Source organism: Lissotriton vulgaris, chromosome 7 (assembly GCF_964263255.1).
Source record: "Lissotriton vulgaris chromosome 7, aLisVul1.2, whole genome shotgun sequence".
Lineage (NCBI taxonomy): Eukaryota > Metazoa > Chordata > Amphibia > Caudata > Salamandridae > Lissotriton > Lissotriton vulgaris.
In genome coordinates this window covers 1,723,967,639-1,723,994,836 of record NC_141695.1, presented here as the reverse complement: position 1 = coordinate 1,723,994,836, position 27,198 = coordinate 1,723,967,639, and the positions used below count along the sequence as shown (strand labels likewise).

The 27,198-nt window shown below is 46.1% G+C and overlaps 1 protein-coding gene across 1 annotated transcript in view; it reads right to left on the bottom strand.

The window, feature by feature from the left end:
- Nucleotides 1-27,198, bottom strand: part of NECAP1 (NECAP endocytosis associated 1) — a 161,283-nt gene that overhangs the window by 35,632 nt on the left and 98,453 nt on the right. The window contains exons 3-6 of the mRNA XM_086932943.1: nucleotides 25,409-25,513; nucleotides 24,768-24,849; nucleotides 23,612-23,720; nucleotides 4,684-4,864 (exon numbers count right to left, since the gene is read on the bottom strand). Coding sequence (XP_086789069.1) covers nucleotides 4,684-4,864; nucleotides 23,612-23,720; nucleotides 24,768-24,849; nucleotides 25,409-25,513 — 477 coding nt within the window. The remainder of the gene's footprint in view (nucleotides 1-4,683; nucleotides 4,865-23,611; nucleotides 23,721-24,767; nucleotides 24,850-25,408; nucleotides 25,514-27,198) is intronic.

The window sequence follows — 27,198 nt, the reverse complement described above, 5'->3', positions numbered from 1 at the left end:
ATGGGGACAATGAATATGCAGGAGGCCATCATGCCTATGAGCTGCATAAAGACTCGAGCTGGCAGAGAGTGTTGTGGCAGGAATTTGCGAATGAGTATCTGCATGCTGGCTATCCTTGCTGAGTTTGGATATGCCTTTGCCACTGAGGTGTTTATAGTGGCTCCCAGGTATTGTTGTGTGTGGGATGGTTGCAGATGCGATTTTGGGTAGTTGATTGAAAACCCTAGGCTGTGTAACAACTGAAGTGTTTGAGACGTGTGTGTTGCACACTGTTGGTACGATTTTGCTTGTATTAGCCAATCGTCCAGATAAAGGTACACATGGATGTGTTGTCTTCTGAGATTTGTTGCCACTGTCGCGAAGCATTTTGTAAACACTCTTGGAGCCGTGGTAACCCCGAAGGGCAAAACCTTGAATTGGTAGTGTTGACCTACTATTGTGGGCTGGATGGATGGGTATGTGAAAATACGCATCTTTGAGGTCCAGTGTTGCTAGGAAATCTGCTTGTCTTAGCAACGGAAGCACTTGCTGTAGTGTGATCATACGGAAGAGCTCTGATAGTATATATTGATTTAGGGGTCTGAGGTCCAACATTGGTCTGAGGGAACAGTCCTTCTTGGGAATAAGGAAGTATAGGGAGTATACTCCTGTCCCCTGCTGGTGGAAAGGAACTTGCTCTATGGCCCCCTTTTCCAGCATGCATTTCACCACTTGTTGGAGCAGGGTGATGTGTTCTGTGGACATAGGACGATGTCTGGGTGGTATGTTTGGTGGTGTAGAAGTCAGTTATAGGCAATAACCAAACTGGATCATTTCTCTCACCCACCTGTCCGTGGTAATTGCGTGCCAGACAGGTAGGAACTGTTGGAGTCTGCCTCCGACCGGTGTTAGGTGGTCTGGAGGTAGCGTGATGAAGTCACTGTTTTGTGGCAGTGGAGGCGCTGGTGTTATTGCCTCCAAGCCCTCTTCCCTTGTTATTGTTGCCCCTGTAACCTCCTTGGTTTGTGTTTTTGTTGAAGGAACCTTGTGTGTTACTTTTGTATGAGGCAGACGTTTGCGAGGTATTTCCTCGTGTAGTTGCTCTGTATGAGGAGCGTTGAAAGGAGCCTCTATGTTGCTGAAATTGTAATGCCCCCATTGATTTTGCGGTTTCAGTGTCTTTTTTCATTTTATCCAAAATGGTGTCGACAGCAGGCCCAAATAGAAAATCCTGATTGACAGGTTGATTAAGAATGGTGGACTGCACCATATTCTTAAAACCGAAAATACGCAGCCATGCAGGTCTGCGTAGTAAGACGCTAGTGTTAATTGATCTAGCCGCGGTGTCTGCTGCGTCAGGCGCACATTTGATGGAGGAGTTTGTTATGAATTTTCCCTCCTGTATGAGGTCATCAGCTTGTGCTTTAAACGGCTCAAGTAGGTGTTGCATTAGGCTTTCGAGCTGATCATAATGTGCCCTGTCGTAACGAGCCAGTAGGGCTTGTGTATTAGCAATCCTCCATGAGTTGGAGGCTTGTGCTGCTACCCTTTTGCCTGATACCTCCAGTATTTTTGATTCTTTATCAGGGGGAGGTGCTTCCCCCGTTGTTTGGGAGTTGGCCCTTTTACGTGCATTAGCCACTACCAGTGAGTCTAGTGGTAACTGCCCTCTGATGTAAGTAGGGTCTGTAGGAGCTGCCCTATACTTTTTTTATATTCCGGGATTGATTACCCGTGCCCTGGCTGTATCCTTAAATATGTCAGGTGCATGTTTTAGAACTCCCTTTAACATGGGAAGTGTTCGGACACTTTTTTCTGAAATAGGGAAGGTGTCAAATAAGAAGTCTTCTTCGACAGTCATTATGGATGTCCACATTGTGGTATTGTGCTGCCCTGTCTGTGAGTTGATTGAAGACTATGGCGTCATCAGTAGGTGCCGGCTTAGTAGGATAAGAGGGTACATCAGGGATGGGATGGGTGTTGTAAGGGTCTGTTGGCTCCTCCCATGGTTGCTCTTGTGGTTGAGGATCTTGTGGGAAATCATATTGAGGCTGTGGCTCATCCCCCATGTTACCCTCATTGTCCCCGTGGTGAGAAGGAGAGTAAGGAGCAAAAGGTGTAGTAGGCATGATAGGCTGAAAAGGTATGAAGGGTCTAGAGGGAGAAGTCCCAAAGTCCTTTTTCTTTAATGGAATAGGGGAATGAGAGCCAAAGTCCAAGGGCCTCTTCTTCCTGTGCAGGATGGTAACTTTACCAGTCTCTGGATTAATATATATTTTTGCCTGGTCGTCTGATGGATCTGGGTGGAAGAGTTCTTCCTCTACAGTCCTAGGTTCAGTGTTAGACTCTTTTGGGTCGCTGACACCCTCTTTTTCGACGACTTTGGTGTTTTGTAGGTTTTCTTTGGTTCGGGCCCTTTTTTTGTGTCGACAAGTGATATGGGGTCGACCAGAACTTTCGGTTCGATACGTTTTTTGTGCTCTGTAGACTTTTTGGGGTGAGTGTCCTTTTCCGAGTCGATGTTCTTTTTTGGATCGACTGGTGTCTTTGGAGCACTTATCTTTGGGTCGACAGGTTTTTCCGGTCGTGCTACGGGCTTCGGTATGGTACCCTTTTTGTCGGCGCCCTTTGCTGGGTCAACGGATTTTGGAACAATAGGCTTGTTCGGGTCGGTGACTTTCTTTGGTTCTGCGCCCTTTGGCTGCGTGCCCTTGTTCGGTTCGACAACCTTTTTGGGGTCGACCGTTTTTGGCTGAGCGGCCTTTTTGTGGTTGACAGTCTTCTTTGGCTCGACGCTTTGTGGCTGTACGGCTTTTTTCGGTTCGACGCCCTTCGGGTCGACGACCTTTTTTGGCTCTAGAACCTTCTTCGGGACGATGGTACTGGGCCCTGGAGTTTCTGAAGGTTTCGGTTTCAGAGCCGAGCCGGATGGCGAAACTTTTTTCTGATCTTGGCTAAGGCCTTTTGGCGATGCCTCGACCGGAGCCTTTGGTAACGGACTAACTGGTGTTGGGGGCAGGGTACTCACGATTTGCCCCGGTGGGATGTCGTCATCGGAGTCCGAGTAGTCCTCAACGGTGACCATCTCTAGGTCCGAGTGTGGAGCTTCCGGTAGTTCCTGGTCATCATCGAAGATGTTGTCCGGTTCCGGTGCCTGTCGCTGCATGTCTTGCCGAGCGGCCAGTCGGATCCGTATTGTTTTCTTCGACCGAAACTGGGCGCAGGCTGGGCAGGTTTCTTCCCTATGGTCTGGGGAAAGGCACTTGTTGCATACTTAGTGTTTATCAGTATGTGGGAACTTGGAGTGGCATTGTGGGCACCTTTTAAACGACGGTAGGCTCACATGGCGTCGAAAAGGCCCAACGGCCCGCGTCGACGACCGAGTCAAGATGGAAAGCTGGATCGAGTAGAGAGGTACTGAACGAGAACAATACAGTCGAAGTCCTTTAGAAAGTTTTGTTTTTGATTCCGAAGTTGGAGTATAGGAGTTAGCATCCGAACCCAATGGCAGAAAAAAAAAACAATCTGAGGATGGAGAAGATGCCCATGCGCACTGTAGTCCAAGGGAGGAGTCACCTATCTTGTGATACTTCGAAGACTCTTCCAAGACAACAAAGTGCAATCATCCAGACCCAACACTAGGCGGCGATCTATGCACAGATATGAATGTCAGCAGCCCACATGAACCAAACAGGAAGTTACACCCAAACCACTTTATTAGTCTTTTTTTCAATGAAATTTCACCTTTTACTTCACTTTGTTTTGTTTACTTTTAAACTCATCTCTATTCCCTGCTGGCTACCCATTTTGTGAGTGATTGAGAAAGGAAGACAGGCACAATGAAAAACTATCCTTAGCTATTCAACACAAAGTGCTTTGGAGGTTGGCATACCTGCTATTTGTTCGAATGCTTAGCATCTCAGGCATCAAGGAATCTTTGTACTGCCTCCCTTCAGCTTAGGGACAGACACCCAGAGCATGACAAAGGCTGCTGCGAGTTCATTAGGGAGCATGGATGGTCATAACTCTTACTGAGGTGTGGGAGAGATCAAAGAGCAGGAAGGACTGTCGGGAGTCTAGAAAGGACAAAGCGATGTGGTGGATGTTGACCGCATGGGAAGAACCTTAGGTTGTCAAAGCGGTGGCAGGAACTGTACGATGGACTGTCACAAGGGGCTGCGAGGAATGTTAGAGGGGGACTGGTGTAGTACTTGTTCTTGTAGTAAAGAGTAGCAAGGCTGTTGGGAGTCAGAAATTGATTCTGTGGTTGTAAAAGGGGTTGCTGAATATTCCTTCTCATAACAGGGTACATAAAATACAGTTTGGATCTTTTGTCGGAAAGCAGATGAGAGTGCAAGAGAAACCTTTGAGTGTAGGGGGAACAAGAAGGAGACTGAGTGGGACTCTGACAGAATGGCAATATCGATTCCAGAATATCACAAGTGTACTGGAGCTTTTGGGAGTGTGTAGGGGGAAGCTGGAGTGTGGTCAGTATATTTTTTGGTATGCCCGAGTGGGCACAGAGCCTTGATGCGAGCACAGGAAAAACAATGGATATTCCAAATTGCTGCTGTGGGTCCAGGGAGGACTATGTTTTGAGGCTGCTGGGAACAGAGAAGGAATGATGGAATCATAAGAGGGTTGCTCATGTCTGGGTACTGCTTGCTTCCTAGCATAATATGGCTCAGGACACAATGTGGTTACCTGCATCTCCATCATCGGTCGATGTCTGCAGGGGTGGTGGGGTCACATGGTTGGCAATTGCTGTGGATGGCTGTGATGGTGGAGGGGGGCCAATCTTGCCTCCTGGAGGTGGCGGGAGCAAACCAACTGCCCCAATCCCAGAAGGACGTGCCTTGGAAGACCCTTCTTTCTTCTTTATGTTCTGGAAGAAGAGAAGGTGGCAGAGGTGGAAGGGTGAGTGGTTAACAACTGTAACGCAATTTGTGGTGCTCGGCCCACATTGAAAAACAATGGGTAAACTTTAGTGTGAGCAAAAAGAAATACAGAAATAGCAATACTAGTACTATCATCTTGGCTGTCTCCCCATAGAAGTTGCAGCACTACATACAAACCACACTTCTGCCGTATCTGATCTCACTTTTTCTAGTATGTCCACGTACAAAATGTTTCTATTTTCCCTTCCTTCCCGCTTTGAACCCTCAATTAGTGCATACACCTGCTGTCTTTTGATCTGCTCTCCACCTAAGTTCCAAAAATGTCACAAATGTATTTACAGAACACTAATCTAGTTAATAAAGCAATCAGACAGGGTGAAGTTTTGTACAGCTGTTCTGTCATCAGGGAGAAAGACATCATTTGTCAAGTTAAAGATTGTTTTCAGGCAGCTCACATGTTTCTCATGATGCAAATTCTGAAGATAATTTCAATGTGAAAAACTAGTCATTAGGATTAGTCAACAGGTGAGAGAAAAAGCTGCAGAGTTTGATTAAGGAGAGCCCCTTTTCACTAATCTGCCAAAAATTGAAGTTCAATCCTCACTTCCCCTTCCCTGGTCAGATCATTTTCTCATCCCATTCACCTGGCAAACTCCCTTAAAAACCTCTCACATACCTATCCCCAAAGAACACGACAGAATATGGTCCAGACTCTCCTTTGAGCACTGGACCCAGGAGCTAACACGCTCCGCTCCTCTGGCAGACCCAGACCCTGCAACAGCAGACAACAACTTTACTAGCTGGCTTACCTCTTCCCTGGATATAATCGCCCCTAAGAGAGACGTAAAGAAAAAAAGCAAGAAATTCAAATCTCCATGGTATTCACAAGAACTTAGGAACCTAAGGAAAATTTGCAAAATCCACGAGAGGAAATGGAGGAAAAACTGGGATCCTCTCATCAAGGCAGAATACAAAACAGCAATGAGGTCCTATAAAGTAGCGCGTAAAGCAGCCCAATCCTCTTTTTTTGAAAAGAAAATTAAAGAAGCATCTAATTCAACCCGTGAGACTTATACAATAGTCAAAGAGCTCCTTAAAATACCTAATCCCCCTCCTAACCATCAACCCACGGTCGCTAGATGCAACCAAATAGCAGGTTTTTTTCAAAACAAAATCACCAATATTCAGCAATCACTCCCACCCAAAACGGATTACAGTCCCCTGGTGGCCTCTACATCCCCCACCACCAGTCCAACACTGGATAGCTTTAATCTGATGTCCAATGAGGACTTTTTAAAAGCCCTCTCAGACCTAAAAAGTGGTTCCCCCAACGATCCCGCCCCCATCCGTATCCTTAAACAAATCGGACCCACTATCGCTTACCTGGCCACTAACCTTATTAACGCCTCCCTTAGCCAAGGTGTAGTCCCCCCCAATTGGAAACATGCAATTTATTTTATTTAGAAAGTTTTATATAGCGCGAACAAGATCTTCGCAGATATCAGAGCGCTTTACATAGGTGAATAGCAGAATATACACAGAAACATCTATAGTGTTAAAAGTACAGTGAAATGATATCATAAACAATCAAGTAGTCAATTTCAAAGTCATACAGAAAAGCAAAGGGTTCGAACAAGTAGTACAGATGAGCACTGAGTCTTTGAAGTTGATCCCCAGTAGTGTTTCAGGTGCATTTAGCCATGAGGATCGCTTTTACTTCTTTCTTGAAAAGAATGGTAGATGGGATGAGTCTGATTTCAGGGGGGAGTGAGTTCCAAATCCTGGGAGCCATTCCTGAGAAAGAGCGTTTGTAGGTTTTTTCTTTGCGGAATCTTTTAGGCTTTAGCAAAAGATTGTTTGTGCCTCTAGTGTTTCTGGATCCTCCAGAAATCGTCAGCTTCTGAGCGAGGTATCTAGGTGAGCTAAGGTGGACAGCCTTGTGTGTCAGACAAGCGATTTTCAGGTGTATCCTGGCTTCAAAAGGCAGCCAGTTCAGGGATTTGAAGTCAGGGGAGATGTGTGAGTGTTTTTTTGATCCAGTGATAAGTCTCGCTGCGGCGTTTAAAGAGGCTCTTATGGGTGCCGTAGTAGCTTGGGGGAGACCGCAGAGGGCGGTGCTGCCGTATTCTATTCGAGGAATGACAAGTGATTGTACCGCAGTTTGGAAGTCTTTGGCTGGAAGGAAGGGTTTAAGTTTCCTAAGGGTGTTGATTTGGAAATTGGCTCCCTTAGTTGCTTTGTTGATGTGTTCCTGCATGCTGAGATTGGTGTCAAGTGTTATGCCCAAGGATTTTGCTGAGTCCACGATGGTGGGTTGAACATTGAGTGCCGTTAGGTGTTTAAGCCATATTTGTGCGGTAGTGATCTTCGCGGGAGGTGAGATCAAAAGGAACTCTGTTTTGAGGGCATTAAGTTTGAGATGATTAGCGGCCAACCAGGATTGGGTGCTACTGATCGTTGAATTCAAGAGCGTGATGTCATTGGGTGATTGAAGTTTGAGATAAAGTTGGGTGTCATCAGCATACATGTGGAAGTGCACATTGGATTCTTGTAGCAAGGTGGTGAGAGGTTCCATAACTAGGTTGAACAGAGTTGGGGATAGGGAGGATCCTTGTGGTACGCCTAGCGATACAGGTCTTGGCGCGGACATCAAGTTGTTGCTCTTGAATTTCTGCGACCTGTTATGCAGAAAGGACGTGAACCATTTGAGCACATTTCCAGATAGGCCCATTCTTGTGTTTAATAGGTCGAGTAGATTCTCATGTTTGACGGTGTCAAATGCGGAGGAGAGATCAAGGAGGATTAGGAGGCAGGTATCGTTGTTATCTAGGATTTGGAGGGCGTCATCGATTATGTGAGTCATAGCAGTTTCAGTACTGTGATTTGCTCTGAAGCCTGATTGATGAGAGTTGAGAAGATCAAACTGAGTAATGTGTTTAGACAATTGTATTTGTACGCATTTTTCCAGCAGTTTGGCAAGAGTCGGAATGTTGGTGATGGGGCGGTAGTTGTTGAGGTCTGAGGGGTCGGCTGTAGGTTTCTTTAGCAAGGGCGTGACTTGTCCCACTTTGAGGGAGTCGGGAATGGACCCTTGTTGAAGTGAGCTGTTAATGATTTTAGTCCAGAGTGGAAGGAGCGACGGGGTAAGGGCTTTGACAGCGTTAGCAGGAAGGGGGTCCGTGAGGTGGTTGGAAGGTTTCAGTGTGCTGAGCAGTTTGCCAATTTCTTCTTCCGTGTAGGTGACAAAGGTTGACCAGATGGCATTGTTTTTTGGTTTAGTTGGTGCTATGTAGAGGGGTTTGGGGTAGCGGCTTGCATCCATGAGAAGGTCATTCTTTATGTTGTCAGTTTTTTGGATAAAGAAAGAGGCGAAGTCTTCACAGGAGGGAGCTTCACCCATAGTGTTGAGAGGTTGGGGGTGTTCTTTGGATTGCGTTCGGATAAGCTCAAACAGCTTTCTCGGACGATTTTTGGCTAGGTCAAGCTGACGGCTGAAGAAGACTGATTTTGAGCGTTTTATTTTCCTGAAGTAGGCATTTCTCTTTTTCTTCAGGGTTTTTAGGTTCAGTGCAGAGGGAGCTGATCTCCAGGTGCGCTCTGCCATTCGCATGGCGCGTCTGTCGTCATTGAGACTCCCGTCGTACCAGGGATTGGAGATTTTTGCGGAGGCTTTTTTTAGCTGCAAGGGTGCGACTTCATTAATTATTGAGGACATAGTGTTAAGATAGTGATCAGTCAAGGATTGGACGTCCTTAACGCCAGTGGGAGGAAGTAGTGAATTGCAGCTGTTGGGGGGCAGAGGGTTTGAGTTTAGTTTTTTCATGTCTCTTTTCCAGATTTTGGGCCTGGCGGATTGAACAGGGTTAAATTTAACTTTTACATTGATGAAGAATGTGATAATATGATGGTCTGACCAGTCACAGGGTTGGATAGATTCGAGTTGGATAGAGGCTTCTTTGGAGATGATAAGGTCGAGGATAGAGCCTTTCTTGTGAGTTGGACTATTGCAGATTTGAGTGAGGTCAAGGGCGTTAAGGAAATTCTTCAGACCTTTTACCACCGCATCATTGTGATCGTTCCAGTGGAGGTTGAAGTCACCAAGGTATATTTGTGTGAGTTGTCGCCCGGAGTTGGTTGAGATCATATCCATGATTTGCTGGGAGAAGGTAAGGTTGTCGCCGGGTGGGTGATACACGCCGTGAAGAGTGCAAATCGGTTTGCCCTCACTGATAATATTGAGGCAGATGTATTCACAGGAGGTTGGGGAGGGTAGGGAGGGGGAAGTTACTTTCAGGACAGAGAGGTTGCGCCTGTGTATACATGCGATTCCGCCACCTTTTTTATTGCCAGTCCTGTCAAGTCTGGTGATGTGGTAGTTGGGGGGAACCAGAATGTCCATTATAGGTGTAGAAGATTCTGTTAGCCATGTTTCAGTCATGATGATTAAGTCAAGATCCAGTTTTAGGATGAGATCAGCGATAGCGAAGGAGTGTTTTGCGGCTGATCTGCAGTTGAGGAGAGTGCATTTGAGACGGGGTGTGTCGAGGGAGGAAGGGGGTTCTAGAGCGAGAGGGACTTTACTCAGGTTACTATGGATAGCTATTCTGTTGTTCAGTGTGGGGGGTCTAAGGGGATTGGAGTGAATCGTGGGAATGGCAGTGAGAGTGTCGGGTGTATTGCTATGGGGATCTGGGTCGTAGGAGCGGAGGAGGGCGATTGTGTCTAGGTCCGAGAGAGGATTACAGGAGCGATGGGGGCGGTTTTCGCAGTTGTGAACAGGGATTGTGGTCCAGTGCGGTGGGAGTCGAGTGCGAGAGTTCGCCACCCGGGTGGAGGACCAGTTGGGAGGGGAGGTGATGGTGGAGGCGCGTGCGGGCTGTCTGGGATGAGTGCTGAGTAGTTGTTTGATGATGTGAATGTCTTGTTTGATCTGGTGGAGGGTGTTGGGTGAGGGGTGACTGGATTGTGATAGGCAGAGTAGATGTTGTTTGATGATGTGCATGTCTTCTTTGAGCTGGAGGAGGGAGGTCGTAGTGCAGTCCAGTGTGAGAGATGTGTTGGAGGTGGGGATGGGAGGGTCGGTCGTTGTGGTGGGGGTGAGGATGGGAGGTTCGGGCGTGGGTGACAACGGGGAGATGTTGGAGGTGTGGTTGAGAGTATTGGTGGTAGGCGGAGAGTGCAGGGTGGAGGATGGGCGTTTATTAGTGGTGGAGGGGGCGCATGTACGGTAGTGCGGGGTGAGAATGGGGGGGGAGGTGGGGTTGTATGTGGTTCTTTGTTGAGGAGTCGTAGTTGAAGAGTTAGGGGTAGCGTGTTCTGCGTGGTTGGTTAATGAGTGGGGGTGAGGGCTGAGAATGGGGGGGGACAAAGGGTGGGGTTTAACTGTGAGCTTGTCGATCAGATGCTTAGCTTGATTAGGCGGGATGTGGGTGGGGGCTGTGATGTCCTGGGTGACAAGAATGGGAATGTGGGATGGAATATGGGGGGAGGGGGTACGGCTGGTGTATGTGGGGCCAAGATCAATGTCAGTGATTGAGGGGTGTGGGGTAGCAGCAGTGGATGGGAGCATGGCTAAGGTGCCGGTGGTATAGGAGAGGTGCGTGTCGTTTTGGGGCTGCGCTAGATTAGCGGCGTTGTTGGTATGGGAAGTGGTGTCAGGGGTGAGCGGAATGGTTGTGGTATGAGTGGGGGTCACGATGTTGGTGGGGGGGGGGTGTGGCTGGTGTGCGAGGGGGAAAGGTCTGAGTCTGTGAGTGAGGAATGTGGTGTGGCTACAGTAAGTGGAGGAATGACTGTGGTGACGGGGGTAGAGGAGAGGTGCGTGTCGTTTAGGGGCTGAGCTAGGAGAGAATGGTTGTGATTAGGGGCTGTGAAATCACGGGTGATAGGACTGAGAGTGCTGTGTGTGCTGTGAGTGGGGGTCCGTGGTTTGGAGAGGTGCTGTATGAAAGTGGGGAACAGGTTGTCTAGTAGTTCCAGGTTCCTGTCTGTGGATTGGATAAGGACAATCCCGTTGTTATAAATAGTGATGGTGGTTCTGCCCGGGAAGAGTTGGGAAGGTGTGATGGTGAGTGTTCGGCCATGAGCGGATTTCCTAGCATTGGAGACGGTGAGTAGGGAGAGGAACGTTTTTCTCCATTGAGCTCTTCGTGTGGTGTGGAAGATGATATCAATGTTTACGGCACCATTGACCGGTGAGAAGTAGGTGTCTGCAAAGGGGGTTTCAGGGTGGGACCTCAGAAGAAACCAGGCCACGACCCCTCAGATCTGTCCAACCTTCGCCCAATTTCTCTTTTACCAGGCCTGAGCAAGATTGCAGAGAGGGCAGTCAATCAGCAAGTGTCAACCTTCCTCGAATCTAACAATCTCCTTCGCCCCTCGCAGACAGGCTTCCGTCCAGGGCAGGGGACCGAGACTGCTCTTCTGAAAGTGGTCGAGGAGACCAGATGCATCTTGGATTCAGGGGGATCGGTTCTACTGATCCTCCTGGATCTAAGCGCTGCATTTGACACGGTTGACCACGAGATTTTAATCCAGCGATTATCCGGGCTGGGAGTGAGGGGCACGGCACTCCGTTGGCTCTCATCTTTCTTAGAAAACCGCACCTTTCAGGTTTGCGAAGGGAACATACGATCTGACATCCTTCCCCTCCAGTGTGGGGTTCCCCAGGGCTCGTCATTGAGCCCTACACTTTTTAACACCTACATGGCCCCCCTGGAGGATGTGGTCACCCCTTTTGGGATAAAAGCCGTCACATAAGCTGACGACACCCAAATGGTTGTTTAATTCTCGCTTGAAGAAGACAAACTGAAAAACCTCCATGACTGCCTAGAAGGCATTCATGGCTGGATGTCCAACTCAAGGCTGAAGCTAAATGGCTCAAAGACCGAGCTTATGCTGCTGGGACATCAAGTACCATCCCTTCCCCCTACCATGTGGCCACCATGCCTAGGACCCATCCCAGAACTCAAAACTGAGATTAAAAGTCTGGGCTTTTGGATGGAACAGAACCTCTCCATGATAACACAGGCAAAAAAAACAGCCGGTACATGTGTGGGTCTACTTCGGTCAACCAGAAAAATTCTCCCTCTACTCCCAGCATCATATAAAAAAACGCTCATTCAAGGTCTAATACTGTCAAGATTAGACTACTGCAACGCCCTTTTCCTGGCTGCCCCGGAAGCTACGGTTAATGTTCTGCAGAGAACACAAAATGCCGCAGCAAGGATTCTCACGGGGACCTCTCGCAGAGAATCAGCCAAACCTGCCCTTAAAGCACTACATTGGCTGCCGATCCGTGAAAGGGTCAAATTTAAAGCTCTATGCTCCACTCACAAGGCCCTGCAAAATCTAGGACCCCCAATGCTTAAAACCATGCTCTCCCTATACAAACCCAATAGATCCCTACGATCAGCCCAAGGCAACTTGGCCACGGTACATCGAACTAAAAAAGCCCGGACTGGAGGACGTCGATTTTCGGTCATGGCCGCTACCATCTGGAATACTCTGCCAATCCAACTTCGTTCCGAACCGAATCACATGAAATTCCGGAAACTTCTCAAGACTTACCTTTTCCCTCAATAGCCTACCTCCTTATTCCCCCACTTTCACCCTCAGTTGTTTCTTGCAATCTCAGCGCTGGGACGCTTCCGGGCAGCCATGCGCTATATAAAACCCAAATTCATTCATTCAAAATTCATTCAAAGCTTACTTCGTTTTGATTTCATGCCTCTTCAACAAAACTACACTTCTTGCCTCTTTACCTCCCTCTTTCAAGTAATTGTCATCCCTGATTTCTTCCTTAGTGACGGTTTCCCCATCTCTCTCTTACTATCTTTTTTCTGCCTTGCTCTGGGTCACAGAAGGATGATGGAAAATGTGTCTTGGTCATGAGAATTGGCACAGAGATACTTTGAAATAAAATCTACTAGGTGTTTGTAAAGATAGTTATTGCGCATGATTGTGGCACTAAAGAAATACATATATTTACATATGCATCAAGAGACTTTACAGCGGAGATCACACCGGGACTATGGTTGGAAGCAAAAACTGAGACTCTGAGATAGTGTGGAGTTTGATTGTGCACATACAAAGAGTTGAACCAGACACAAGTGGATGAAGTCAATGCTGACGGAGTTACAATTGTGAGAGAAGCCCATCTCATATTCCTGGAGTATGTATGGACAGCAGCATCAAAAGTGGTTAGCATAATTTCTCATAATTGCATGAACGTAGTTGGCTAAGAGCTCTGTGGTACCCATTGTTAACATCAGTTAGTACACCTTTATGTCGACTGATAAAATATGCTTTGGGGCATTACTCCATCACTGTAATGTTCTGATACCATGCCTAGGTGTTTGTATCATTTTTGCAACTGTCAATTCAGCAAATAGATAAATGAGAGTTGAAGACTGAAATGTTAATATTGAAGGTTAATGGAGACAGAAAGGATCCTTGGGCAACTTCATAGGTTTCAGAGGTGTAGTTCGATGAGGATACGCTCATCAGGATAAGACGGAATGTGTTATATGGATTGAAATAAAAATGAAGGACAATAACTTCCATGCTCGTTCTTTCGGAGGTCTCTATCAAATGAGTCAGACGAGATGCTCAGGGCAATCAAAACTTGGATAACAGGCGTCTTGATGCTGTATAAGGGGCAGTTGTGAGGTTCGGGTGGACATTTTATTCTGGGAAAGTGCAAGAGGGAACAATGCAGTTTCCCTCCTATTTGGGGACAAAGTTCCGGTGATGTATGGCATTTGGCAATCATAAAGTGCAATATTCTTGCAACTCTCAAAATGTCTGACCCTTCCCTGGACTGTCAGGAGCTTGGTAGCCAACCCCAAAGGTGTGGCTACCTAAGGATTACATGCCCACGGGAAAACCGGTTTGGGGGCGGGTCTTCCATCTGTCCATGATTCTAGCTTGTCTTCAGGAACAAAAGCAATCCTGCTCGAGTATGCTGCCACAGGGGGCCCTTCAAAGGTGGTTTTCACTTTGAAGCTCGCCTTCTCTGCTAACACCCAGAGTGGCCTTTCTGGGAGAGGAGGGTCACACCTCACTGTGCCTTACATGCCCTTGGTACCATATACTATGGATCTATAAGTAAGTCCGTACTTGCAAAATGGGGCATTCAATTCGACCTACCTTTTGTAATCTGTCAGAACACTAGTACTGGGGTATGGCTCATAATCGAAAAACCAGCAGCTAATAGTACAAATGGGGCAAAAGGTAGAGGGAAAGAAAACAAGTTACTTACCTGTAACTTCGGTTCCCCAGTATTGGTAACTTTCATAGATTCCCATGCTTTGTATCATTCCCCGTCGCCGGAATGAGAGCCTCGGTAAATAAAAAATATCAACCATAGAAACAAAAGAGAAAACAGGCTTAGGCCTCATCTCATTTTGTATCCTATCACCCTCTTTGTGTAAAAGAGACCAAACTTCCGTCAGGACCAATCAGAACAGCCTCACCCCATAGCACCTACCCGAGAGAGCTCAGAGCCTCAGATTTTCGTAGCCGTTGTGCAAACCGCCACTATCTCGGTTAAAAAAATGAGCTTTCCCAGGGGAGGAGGGTGGGCGCATGGGAATCTATGAAAGTTATCAATACTGGGGAACCAAAGTTACAGCTAAGTAACTTGTTTTCTTACCCCAGTATTGGAACTTTCATAGATTCCCATGATTTGTATCAGAATAGCCAGCAGTAAATCACCAAAGCACATTTTGTTAATATTTATATAGCATTACATGCCCACCTAGCGATGTTTACAGTGAACATTGATAAATTGTTAGCATAAGAAACGAAATCATCACTGAAACAAAATGTGCAATACAGGAAGGAGGGATTGTAGGGAAAGCTCACCTCTCACTGAAACAGATTCCTGAGGACTGCTTGACCAACAGCAGCGTCGTCCTGTCCTGTAGACTCTAGGCAGTAATGCTTCGTGAAGGTATGAGTACTGCTCCACGTTGCTGCCCTGCATATGCCCTTGATCGTGACTCCTGAAAATAGAGCCACCGAAGATGCCACCGTTCTTGTGGAATGCGCACAACCCTTTCTGCCCAAAGGTTTGCCTGCTTCCTGATGGCAGAATTGAATCGCACTGGAGATCCAGCGGGAAATGCTGGTCTTTGTTAAAGCACATCCCTTCCGTGGTGCGCTATAGGCGACAAACAACTGCAATGACTTTCTAAAGGACTTTGTGCGCTCCAAATAGAATTTCAAGCATCTTTGAACATCCAAAGAATGTAATGTTCGTTCCACAGGAGTAGAAGGCCGTGGAAAAAATGATTTTAGAATCAAGGGTTCATTCAAATGGAACTCGGAAGGAACCTTCGGGATGAACTTCGGATTAGTTCTAAGGATAAGAACATCTTTTTTGAATTGAAGGAAAGGTTCCACTCTGGACAGCGCCTGAAGCTCACTAACCCTCCTAGTCGATGTTAGAGCTAAGAGGAGGGCTAGTTTCCAAGATACGAATTTGAAGTCCGCCTTGTGAATAAGCTCAAACGGAGCCTTCATTAGTTGAGCCAACACCAGGTTGAGCTGCCAAATTGGAGGAGGTGGACGAACTGGAGGATACATCCGAAACAGGCCTTGCAAGAACCGTTTAATAATTCTGGAAGACCCTGAAGTTTGCCTGAACCTTGAGATGGCTGCCAGATGCACCTTGACTGTAGAGTGAGCCAAACCAGACTTAGACAACGATAGTATATATGGCAAAATTTGATGAGGAAGTGACATGTAAGGATGGAGACGTTTTCTCTGACACCACAGGCAGAAACTCTCCCATTTTGCTTTTTAATATTTTGCGCTCGAGCCTGGGACAAAACCCCTCTACACTCCTTGGTGAGATTCAGATGTCTGAATTCTCTGTATTTAGGAGCCACGCTGTTAAATGCAGCGACCCCGGATCCGGATGGAGCACCTGACCCTGATCCCTTGATAACAGAGACGGAACTAGTTGCAGGCGAATTGGACGATCCTGAGAGAGTAGAAGAAGTTCTGTGTACCAGAACTGCCGGGGCCACGCTGGAGCAATGAGAATCATCCTGCATGGCTCCGCTTTGATTTTCCGGAGCACTCGTGGATTAAGAGGGATTGGTGGAAAAGCATAAAAGAATGTGCCGAACCAAGCCATTGAAAGCGCATTCCCAAAGGATCCCTGATGGTGTTCCTTGCTTGCGTAGAACCGGCATTTGGCGTTCTCCGGAGATGCAAAGAGGTCTAGGGTGGGTGTTCCCCAGACTGAGAACACTTCCTCCAGAACTGACTGATTCAATTCCCATTCGTGATTCGCCTGTTTCTGGTGACTCAGTGCATCTGCTGTAATATTGAGAGAGCCTGGCAGGTGTTCCGCTTGCACAGTGACTTTGTGAAGAATAGCCCAATCCCAAAGTCCTTAGGCTTCCTTGGACAGAGTTTGTGATCTCTTCCCCCCCTTGCTTGTTGATATAGTGCATGGCCGTCGTATTGTCCGTCTGGACCAGCACTGTGCGATTTCGAACTCTCTGGAGGAAAGCTTGCAAAGCTAACCAAACGGCTGCCAGTTCCAAAAAATTGATGTGGCACTGGTGCTGCTCTGGACTCCAGTGTCCACTGATTTGAAGTTCTTGGAGAACTGCCCCCCAGCCGTCTAATGAGGCAACCGTTGTTCGAACCATAGGAGCTGGTGGAATTCTGAATGTTAGTCCTTTTGCGATGTTCTCTTTCACCAACCACCACTCGCATGCCTTTTTCATCTGCAGTGTAACCAAAATTTTTTCAATGAACGAGCGCTCTGCCTGGCACCATTGTTAGTCTAGTTCCTCCTGCAGAGGAAGCATCCGCAGTCTGCAATGCGGTACTAATGGTATGCAAGATGCAATCGATCAGAGCAGGGACTTGTAGCACCAAACTGAAAGGGATTTCTTTTTCTGCACCTGGCGAGCTGAGAGCATCAGTTTTTGCTGACGTTCGTCTGAAGGACGAGCTTTGCACTGTTCCGTGTCTCAAATGGCCCCTAGGAATCTTGCGGACCTGGAAGGTCGAAGAACTGACTTCTTCTCGTTGAGCTGAAGGCCCAGGTGATTGAACAATTGGATGCAAGTTGAAATGGCCTTGGAAGTTTCTTGGAAAGATGGAGCTTTGACTAGCCAGTCGTCCAAGTAGGGGAAAACTTACAGGGATTGCTTCCTCAGGAAAGCCTCCACTGGTGCCAGTACCTGTGTGAAAATCCGTGGAGAAGACCAAAGGCCAAACGGAAGAACTTTGAATTGGAAATGGCTCTTGCCTACTGTGAAGCGTAAATATTGCCTGTGAGCTGGGTGGATCGGTACGTGGAAGTACGCTTCTTCTAAATCCAGAGACGCCATATAGTCTCATGGGTTCAGTAGACGAAGTATATCCTGGAGAGGGACCATCCTGAAAGACAGTTTGATGAGACAAGTGTTGAGCTCTCGTAGATCTAAAATGGGGCGCCAAGTATCTGCCGTCTTTCGAACCAGGAAGAACCTGGAATAAAAACCTCTGCCCCTCTGAGAGAGAGATACAGGCTCTATTGCCCCCTTGATGAAAAGCTGGTGGGCTTCGAGGCGTAGCAGACCCAGATGTCTTGATTGATTGGTGCCTGGAGCTCTGGTTGGAGGAAGATCTTGGAACTCCAACGTACGGCCACTCTGAACAATATTCAGGACCATCTGGTCTGATATCTTTCCCCAGCTGTCCAGACAAAAAGATATCCTGCCCCCTACTGATGTTACTGTCAGGGGAGGAACAGTAGAAAGAGCCAGGAGGCCGCTATTGTCTCTTGGCATTGTCGCGACCCTGGCGATTCGGACGCCCTCTCTGATTTTGTTGACAGTAAGACACCGATTGGCCTTGGCGTTGATTTGAATATTGAGTCTTGTAAGACTGAAGTCTGCGTTGAATATCTTTGGTGGTTGTTGCCTCTATAAGTAGAGAAACCCCTGCCTCTCGCTCCTTTGAAAAGGACCTTTCGATAATTCAACGACGCCAAGGACTTTGCCGTGTCAGTGTCCTTTTTGATATTCTGTAGGGCGTCATCCACATGCTTGCCGAACAGCATTTCACCATCAAATGGGAGGTCCAGGATCTTATTATGGACCTCTTGACGAAACCAGGTAGCTCGCAACCAGCCCTGACGGCGCAATACCGCCGAACCTGCCAAAGCTCGAACAGCAGTGGAAGCTATGTCCATCGCACAATCAATCCCTTCCGAGGATGATCTTTCTCCCTCCATCAGAACTCTCCTGGCCTCCTCCTTCGCGGAGTCTGGCAGTTCTTCCACAAATGGCTCCAAGTCGCACCACATCTGGCGATCGTACCGGCCTAGAATGGCTAGAGCATTCGCTGCTCAGACAAGAAGGCTGGCCATGGAGGAAAATATTTTACCCACGTTATCTAAGCGCCTCCCTTCCTTGTCTGGAGGTGTAGTTAGAGGCGTCAATGGGCTTTTGGATTTGCTCTGTGCTGCCTGCGAGATCACAGAATCAGGCTTAGGCTGTCCAAGAAGACACGCTGGACTGCCATCCGGGGCATTATATTTCTTCTCCAGCCGGGGAAGAACAGGGATGACCGTGGCCGGGTTTTGCATGACCTTGATTCCTTCATCCCACATATGCTCAGTTATGGGAATGGACCTAACTGACTTCCTGTATTCTTCCTTGAAGTCATAAAGGAAACAGTCAGACTGTTCCGTTGTCATTGGCAGTCTAAACCTCTTCGATGTCCTTTCCATGAGGTTATGGAACCCCCCAATATCAGTCGGAGGAGACACAGCCGTGTCGTGTCCCACGACATCCGGATCTTGCAACCAACTTTTGTCGAGATCCAAATCTGGGTCTTGCAAAGGATCAGTTAATGGATCACCCTGAACATCATCATCATCATCATCATCCACATCCCGTACATCCTCAGGGATCTCTCTCCTAGGTTCAGGTTCTATTGGCCGTGGGACCACCACTGGTATGACAGCTGGTGGCGTCCGAGGTACCACCGGAACAGGTCGTTCTAGCTGCACTGTAGACTGTGGTGGAAACCTGTTCCTTTAGTCCTGCAGCATCAATTGTAGATCTGAAACTAGAGAGGCCGGCATGGCCACCATCTCTTGACCCAAGCCAGAGGGATGTTGCTGCTGAGAATCATAAAGTTGTACCCCTGGGTCATCCTGATGTTCATAGTATTCTTCAGTGTCAGTCTCTTGACACTTAAATCTGAAGGACTGTAGGCATCCCCATATTGACCCCCGTCCTCCTCTTCCTCCGACTCATTATCCAGCAGGATTGTTGGAGGCAAGGGTGTAACCCGTCTCGGAGACGTCCTCTCTGATGTTATTCGAAGTTTCTGTATTTGAAACAGCATTTTTTGATTCGTCGACGACCTAGTCGTCGGAGCAATCGTCGATGGAGTCATCGTCGACGAAGCAATCGTCGAAGGAATCATCGACGGCCCACCGGACCTCGTCGGCGAAGTCATCATCGTCGAAGGAATAATAGTCGACTGCCTCGTCGACAAACTCATCGTCACCAGCATGCTAGTCGAAGCAGCCGTCGACAGTACCTTCGATGACATCACTAGCGACGACGAGGCAGAAACTTATCGTCGACAAAAATGAAGGTACCTTAAACGTCAACGGAGTCAAAGGCGTCGTCGTCACCACCGTCGACGGTCCAGTCGACGGAGCCAATGGAGCACTTGATGCTTTAGTAGAAGCAATCCTCGTCGACGTACCAGCCATTTTCGTCATCGACGGACGCCGTTTTCTGTCAGATTTTGTCTCTGGAGTGAGAGTTTCTTGCGGTCTTTCTCCTTTTGGGACTTTTGAGAAGTGATAGCAACTTCCTTGTTGTCCTTTTTGGCTGAGTCCATCCCAGCAGCCTGTCCCAGCCTCTCCTTTTCACCTTGGTGAGGAGATTTAATGGGACGAGCCATCTCAGACCTATCAGAGATCTTATGAGAGGCCTTAACAGGAGGTTCATTAGAAGTAGAGGGAGAAGACCTACCCCTCTTCTTGGATCTCCTGGAGGTCGAGGCAGATGTAGAATCCTCCTCATCAGACGAGAGCACCTCCTTCCAAGTCTTCATCTTCTGAAGCCAGGTCAACAGCCGGCCCTCTCTGTCTCGCAAAGTCTTTGTAGAAAAAGTTCTACATATTTTGCAATCTGTGGCCTTGTGGTCAGGATATAAGCAATAAATACAGCTGTCATGCTTATCTTCGACAAAAAGCCTCTTTTTTCCACAGGATGCACAGGACCTGCATAAAGCCTTCTTTTCCTTGTCAGACATTGTTGATTTAAGTTGAAAAGTTGAAGTAATAAGCTGAATAGAATGAAAAACTGAGCAGAGCTCAGTGGAGACTCCCTAGCACAACGTGCGGTAGAAAAATCGGAGGCTCTGAGCTCTCTCAGGAAGGTTCTATGGGGTGAGGCTGTTCTGATTGGTCCTGACGGAAGTTTTGTCTCTTTTACACAAAGAGGGTGATAGGATACAAAATGAGATGAGGCCTAAGCCTATTTTCTCTTTTGTTTCTATGGTAATGATATTTTTTATTTACCGAGGCTCCCATTCAAACGACGGGGAATGATGCAAAGCATGGGAATCTATGAAAGTTCCAATACTGGGGTAACCTGCATTAAGTTGCCCGTTTCCTTACACATACATGTACGGACAGTCAAGAGCTAGAAGAGGGATGAAGCTGGTGTTAAGGATAAGTGTGATGCAATCAGTTATGAGAAGCACTGCAGGGCACACAATAAATCAGCATAAACTTAAGTGGGTGCTGCGATGCACAGGATCCGGATGTTTGGGTTATTGGATTAGAGTACCTGGGCTTCTGAAGATACAGGTATTTGTTTGGAGGTGGGGCATGACCTATGCAGGATTCCAGACCTAGGCTCAACCAGGAGGTTGAGAAAGAAATTAATTAAAAAGGAAAGAGAAAGCAAGATTATCTGTTTGGGGAGGTGGGTTGAGTAAAAGGTGCCTGGTAAAACTTCACTTGTAAATCCTATCCCCCACCAGAGGAGAAAACAAAAGAAATAAGAAACTAATGCTTTTAAGGCAGTTGGCATCAAAACGGAGGAATCAATGGGTGAAAAGTACTAAAGGCAAGCCACTCTCAGTCTAGGATTTCCAATCTTAAGTTCCACACCTCACTTCAGTCAGTGCTGCTTCGATTTGATCAACCATTTCAGAGGCAAGTGAGACATCCTACTTACTGGCCTAACAAGAACCAGTTGATTATTTGATCAGATTTGATCAACCATTTCAGAGGCAAGTGAGACCTCCTACTTACTGGCCTAACAAGAACCAGTTGATTATTTGATCAGCTATCTTATCTGGCTCATAAATGAAGTGCATGGTGTAGATAACTTATTATTACAGGTTTCATTTATTGCGCAACTCTTGCCAAAGAAGACAAGAAACAGTACCGGGAGGGAATAAGCGTGTGTACTATTTTAACTCTTGCAGGAAACGGATCAATGTTGGGTTTTGCCTGGACTGATTCATTGGCGATCGTAGCACACTCCGGGGGTTCACTACCCAACAAAACACAGGTCTTACTGTTTGAGTTACAATAAATGAGTACTCCTAGGCCATTGTAGTCGTTCACATCGCTATATTGCAGAGCGAACATTCATGCCAGTGATACTCTTGATACCTAGGTGGTCATGTTGCCATCTTTGTCTGAATCTTTCACAAGTTTCAGTCTCGGCCCCAACTGAATCGGAGACAATGAATAATGACACTTTCTCCCAAGACAATCTTTAAATAGCCCTAAACAAAACAGAGCCTTGGGAGTCTCATCTCATCACTACTCTCCTAAAATCATGTACTCATCTTGTGGTTGCCATGGCACTTAGCGCAGGGAACAAGAGATTTCTGTGTTCACAATAGAATAAATCAATCTTTTGCTGCTGACCTCGGGAGTTAACAAAGGTCTCCTTCTTGAAATTCTGCGATGACTGCAGCCCCAGAACCTTTTCAACATCACAATGGAAGGGCTGCTTTTCTCAGATGAGTAAGGCTAGTCTCGGAATATGGACTGACCTTGCAGCCATAGAAGGCCAAAGTTCAGTTACCAGATCAGAATTTACAGCCATAGGTTCCAACCCAGGGGTGCATCGGATGTGGAGCTGCACAGATTATCCACAAAATTCTCCAGCCTAACAATTATGAGTAGGGCACAGTTTTGGAATATTGACATTTTTTAATACTGTGCAGTTTCCGTGGCCACTGCTCTTTTATTTGTAGATACCACTTTCTTCTCTGGTCCAATCAGCTTCAATTCCACCATATTCAGTTTTTTCTTAAATGTTTCAATTTTTTCCCCAATGGCATCTAATTTGGTGCAAACCTTTTCCACTGAGGTTGTCAGGAGCCTCTTGCTCTTAGATGGAGTAGATGGGGCTACTTAATGGTAACCGCATAAGAAGATGCTCCCCTACAGTAGTACTGTTCACTAATTAGGATGCAAGGCCACAAACCCATTTAGGACTCCCGCTGTGGTTTACTTATCTTTAGCACTTCATGCAGGACCGACAGATAGTTCTGCAATGAGGAAGACCCTGTATCCCCATTCATTAAAAAATCAGGGGGGTTGTGTGATGGGACTACAAGAAGCGTATATTTTTCTCTATGGTGCCAGTCTGGACTATGGTGTCTGGTGGTTGAAGAGCTTCTCCCAAGCCTCAGAAGTAAATTTCTTGTGATGTTGCAGGGGTTCCTCTGTAGTGTACACTCTGCCACCTTCACCAGTTTGGTGTCCTGTGTTGATTGATTATGCTCCAAGACAGCAGCACCACAGGCCATACTCTCTATTGTCATATCCAGCAGCACAGCCCACATGCATCTCTTAAAGAGAAGCGCTGCCATCTTTGCTACAGGCCCAATGTGCGTTAACACATCAACCTCACTCACCAGCATTCACTACTTGGGCCTCGTTATCCTCAACAGTAATGTCAAATCACCACCTGTACGCTTTTCTTAGGTCATTTTGTAGAGGATTTATATAGTTTTTCCACATTGATTACTTTATTAAGTCTAATCCTCCAACATACCTATTTAAATAACAATTTGAGGTTGATGCCTTCTACACACCCTCTAAGCTTTTCACACCTTACCTAAAGATCTCCGAATTTTAGACAAACCCTTTTCCCTTCTCTACTTGCCCCCACTGACTCCGATCATTCACTTTCTGAGCCCTTCCTTGACCAAAATGATTACCCAAAAAATACCAATAGAGGAAAACCAGAGAATGGTGGGAATGCCCACAGTCTACCTTCATGGAAACTACACCTCCATCTACTCTTTTACATTATGTGTGATTTATGTTTGTACACTGACCTAGAATGGCAAAACATATGTAAAGCGAAAAAATGTAAACTTAAAGTATTTTCAATCATTTCTCCACTTGTTAGATGAACATGTTTCTCAAAATGATTGCTACGGAGCAGGGCCCTTCCAAATTGCTGCGGTTCATCGTTCGGTGTAAATTAATCTAACAACCATTATTGCACTGTTTGCATAGGATAAAAATGAACCAACAGATGTCTGATCGTTGGTCACAGTCATTGACCGAGAGTATGAGTGTAAAGGAGGCATGTCAGAGTGTTTTTTTGCAGCCACCTCATTAGCACCTCCAGCATCCACCTATTCTTCCTAAACAGCCACTCTTTACTAGCAAACAGATCATTCTTCAAGTCTGTCTGTGGTTGCTGTACACTCACCCCAATGCTGAGTTTGATAGTCTGACCTTCCTTGAAGCCCAGATCAAGTTTTGGTCGAGTGTCAGGTGTCTGGGACTCTTTCGTGAGATCGGATTCCTGCTTCACCCACCTGCACAGAGAAAGGGGAGTCAACCAACATGTACAGCAGGGAACAATGTTCACGGTGAAGGCTGGAGAGGAAGGGAAGGACCTTAAGATAGCATACAACAACATGAAACCACAAGCCTACACTGATGTTGTGGTATATCTGGAATGCAGTGGAGCTTGAAGCCAGATTATAGGAGTTCTAGTTCCAGTTTCCTCACATGAGGAAACTGTTACCCAGAGCAAATCACAATATCACCAGAGCTCCCTCCTATCGGTTTAGATTGAAAGTGGTTATTAACAGGAAAATCAACATAAAAAAAAAAAAACACTGGCTTTTTCATTTAAAAGTACTCCATGAGATGAGAGTTTGTAATGTTTAGAGCTTGGCGCCAGTCTGGCCATAAAGCACTGCCCAATGAGTTCAACGGACTCCATTGTTATAATCTCAAAGAAGCAGCAAATGCATGGATTTTACACTCCACCGAGTTTCTCTTGGTGTTCACTTAACACTTCGGAATCACTAAGGAATCACTACATATCATAAGAGTATGTCAAGAGTAAGAGTATGTCAATCACTACAAGTGGAGTTCCTCAATACAATTCTGATGGACAGGATGCAGAAACAATGTCCAGTAAATTGGGGAAAATCAACTGTCTGCTCACCACAGTAAGTCCAAACTATACACAATTATGATACAAACTGACACTTACCCAATGTATTCAAAGCACAAACAAATTACTAGTTAAATAGATTAAACAATATTCAGTACTGCTAAGGATAATGCAGCCCTGCCAGTACCCAGATCATACAATATTCTCCCAGCTTCATTTGAAAATACTTCCAAACAATTTCAGGAATGTCCTTCTACAGGTTCAATAGTTCAAGCAGATTTAAAAATAGTGGCACAGTTCAAAATAAATATAGATTCAAACCTGATCTACTCAGTACCAGTCTTGCCAAGATATAGGTTGTGAATATTGTGCCTGCCCGTCCTTTTGTGGTTTCTGAATAAAAGACAAGCCATCCACCGTCCTACAACAGCTGGATAACAACCTGTGTAATACTTACTTGAAGTGGTCCTGAAGTGCCACATTGAAGTCAAAGGCGTCACCACGATCCGAGAAGCCAATGCCGATGAATGCGCTTCGCCCTAGAAAACAAGGGAATGAGTAAGCACTTTCTGCAATCTCAAACTGCCCATCTCTCACTTTACTCACTCATACGGCTATCTGCCAAACATCCTAGCAAACTGCGTTGAAGAGGGTATGAGTGTTAATTCGGCATCAAGCTCTTTTCCGATTCCGGTGTTCCATTTTTCAACCGGATGTGCTACAATCTCTTAGTTAGCTAGGCAACCATGTTGCTACGCATCCTTGTAATACTTTGTGGACAGGGGAATTCAAAGTGTTTTTGATAGATTAGTTATGCTAAACTAGACCGACAATTCTAGGCGGATTAGTCTTCTCCTGCACCAACCACCCACTACAATTTTCCTCTAATTTTTTTAACTTACTGGTCTTCTTAATAAAGAAAGAAACACATACTTTATAAATCTCTTCTCTGCTACCTCACAGACATCTTGGCATCACCCCTCTCCACCGCAATCTCCTGAGTCTAGCGCCTAAATCACTTTCTCTGCTAGTATAAGTAGGCACCTCCCTATAACCGGTTCTTTTTTGGCACTTACATTTTTTAAAGCCCTTACTTACCATTTCCGTCTTGAATACGGATTACAAAATATCGACTTGAGTCTGTCACAGTCTCCACAGTGAGGCCAGGAAATTGGTCAACAGGGGCTTGGGCAAACAGCTCTCCTGGAAAAGATATGAAAAAAGACAAGTTACATACTTATTATATTATTTTTACTGAGCACAGAACTTCCTTATCAAGAAGTTTCTCTAGGTGTCACACTATATCTAGAAAACTTTCATTTCAGCCATTCACCCATCCAGGGAGGGAGATGGAATTAAAGAAGTACAGTCACAGATCCACAGTGTTGGCACTACCCCTCGTGAGATTACAGTCTCAAAGCACTGAATATGCTTGCTACTTCAGTTATGTCTAATTTCCCTGCCCAATAGGAAACGATGGAAGGAACGCCTAGAATGATTTCAGCCACTGGCAACTGCTTTGGGCCAGCAGTCTTTAGCTAGAAAAAGGCTTACCAAATAAGTCTGCATAAAACAGATAGCCAGGGGATGAACCATTCTCCCTCTGAATAAGTTTTATCGAGAACTGATAACTTCCAAGTCCTACTTCTTCCTACAGAACTGTTACCTAGAAATACCTCTACCTAAAAAAGTCTACTTCAGAGTATCCAAGGTGTGGTAAAACAGCGGCAAATCTATTACTTATGCTCTATGAATGTGACAAACTACTAGTACTGAGAACAATGATTGCTGGGTTCTGGCAGGAAGTGTTCGGGCATCCAGTAGCCGAATCTCCCACCCTTTATATTTTGGGTTACGATAACACTCTGAGTCATACTAAGGCGGAAGAAGTATCCCTCTTCTTGGGTACAGCAGTGTATAGAATAACATTAACAGCCCGCTGGAAGGATGCCGATCCCCCTAACTTTCAGATTTGGCTCTCCCGGCTGTTAGGTATGTACAACCAAGAGAAGGCGATTTTTGCCTGTAAAGGAACAAAGTCGAGAGCACGTGGTATTGAGATCTGGAAACCAATTGAAAATTGGAAAAATGACAATAGTGATTTTGGATAAATGAGTGTAATCAGGACAAAACTGTCATAGCTTCCTTTTCTGCTATATCCTTAGTATTACTGCTTCATTCAAGATAAGTTACCAGCTTATTTAGACTGTCTATTAAATTTACTGAATTCCTTTTTTAACATTGTTTTTCTCTTTGTCTGTATCTGCAATTGTAAATTACCCAAAAAAAATACTTTAAAAAAAAAAGAAATACCTCTACCTGGAAAGGTCGCCAAAGCAATGTCTAAGAAAAGAGAAGGACGTGATGAACGCATATGAGCTTTCCTCCTCAACATAATCTTGACAGGAATGCTTGCTACAACTAGGAAACTACAACATAGTTACGGTTTGATGTACAGGAAAAACCATTCCATACTCAAGAGAGCAGTCATAGCTCCTCTACACCTCGTACATGATGGAAAGTGGAGAAAAGGCACATTGCATGGGTGCGGTCCTGCCTAAAGACCTCTTCTAGGGAACTTCTGTGAACATTTAAGAGAGGACAAAAAAAATTGCATTGTTGATTCATGTTGGCGATAAAAACATCCACTGATGGCATGCCACCAGTGAAGAAAAATCCCTGAGACCACATCCTAGGTTGCTAATCATCGTTGGAAGACATCAACCTACTGACTGTGCCTGCTCATAATGTCCTCTGAACATACCCATTTCCCGAGCCAAGAAACGCATTACCAAGTCCTAAGCCTCACCACCTTATCACATCTTCATACAATCCTTTCCATCATGTCTGTCACATTTGATTCTGGTGGCTGCCCCAAGGAAAAGAAC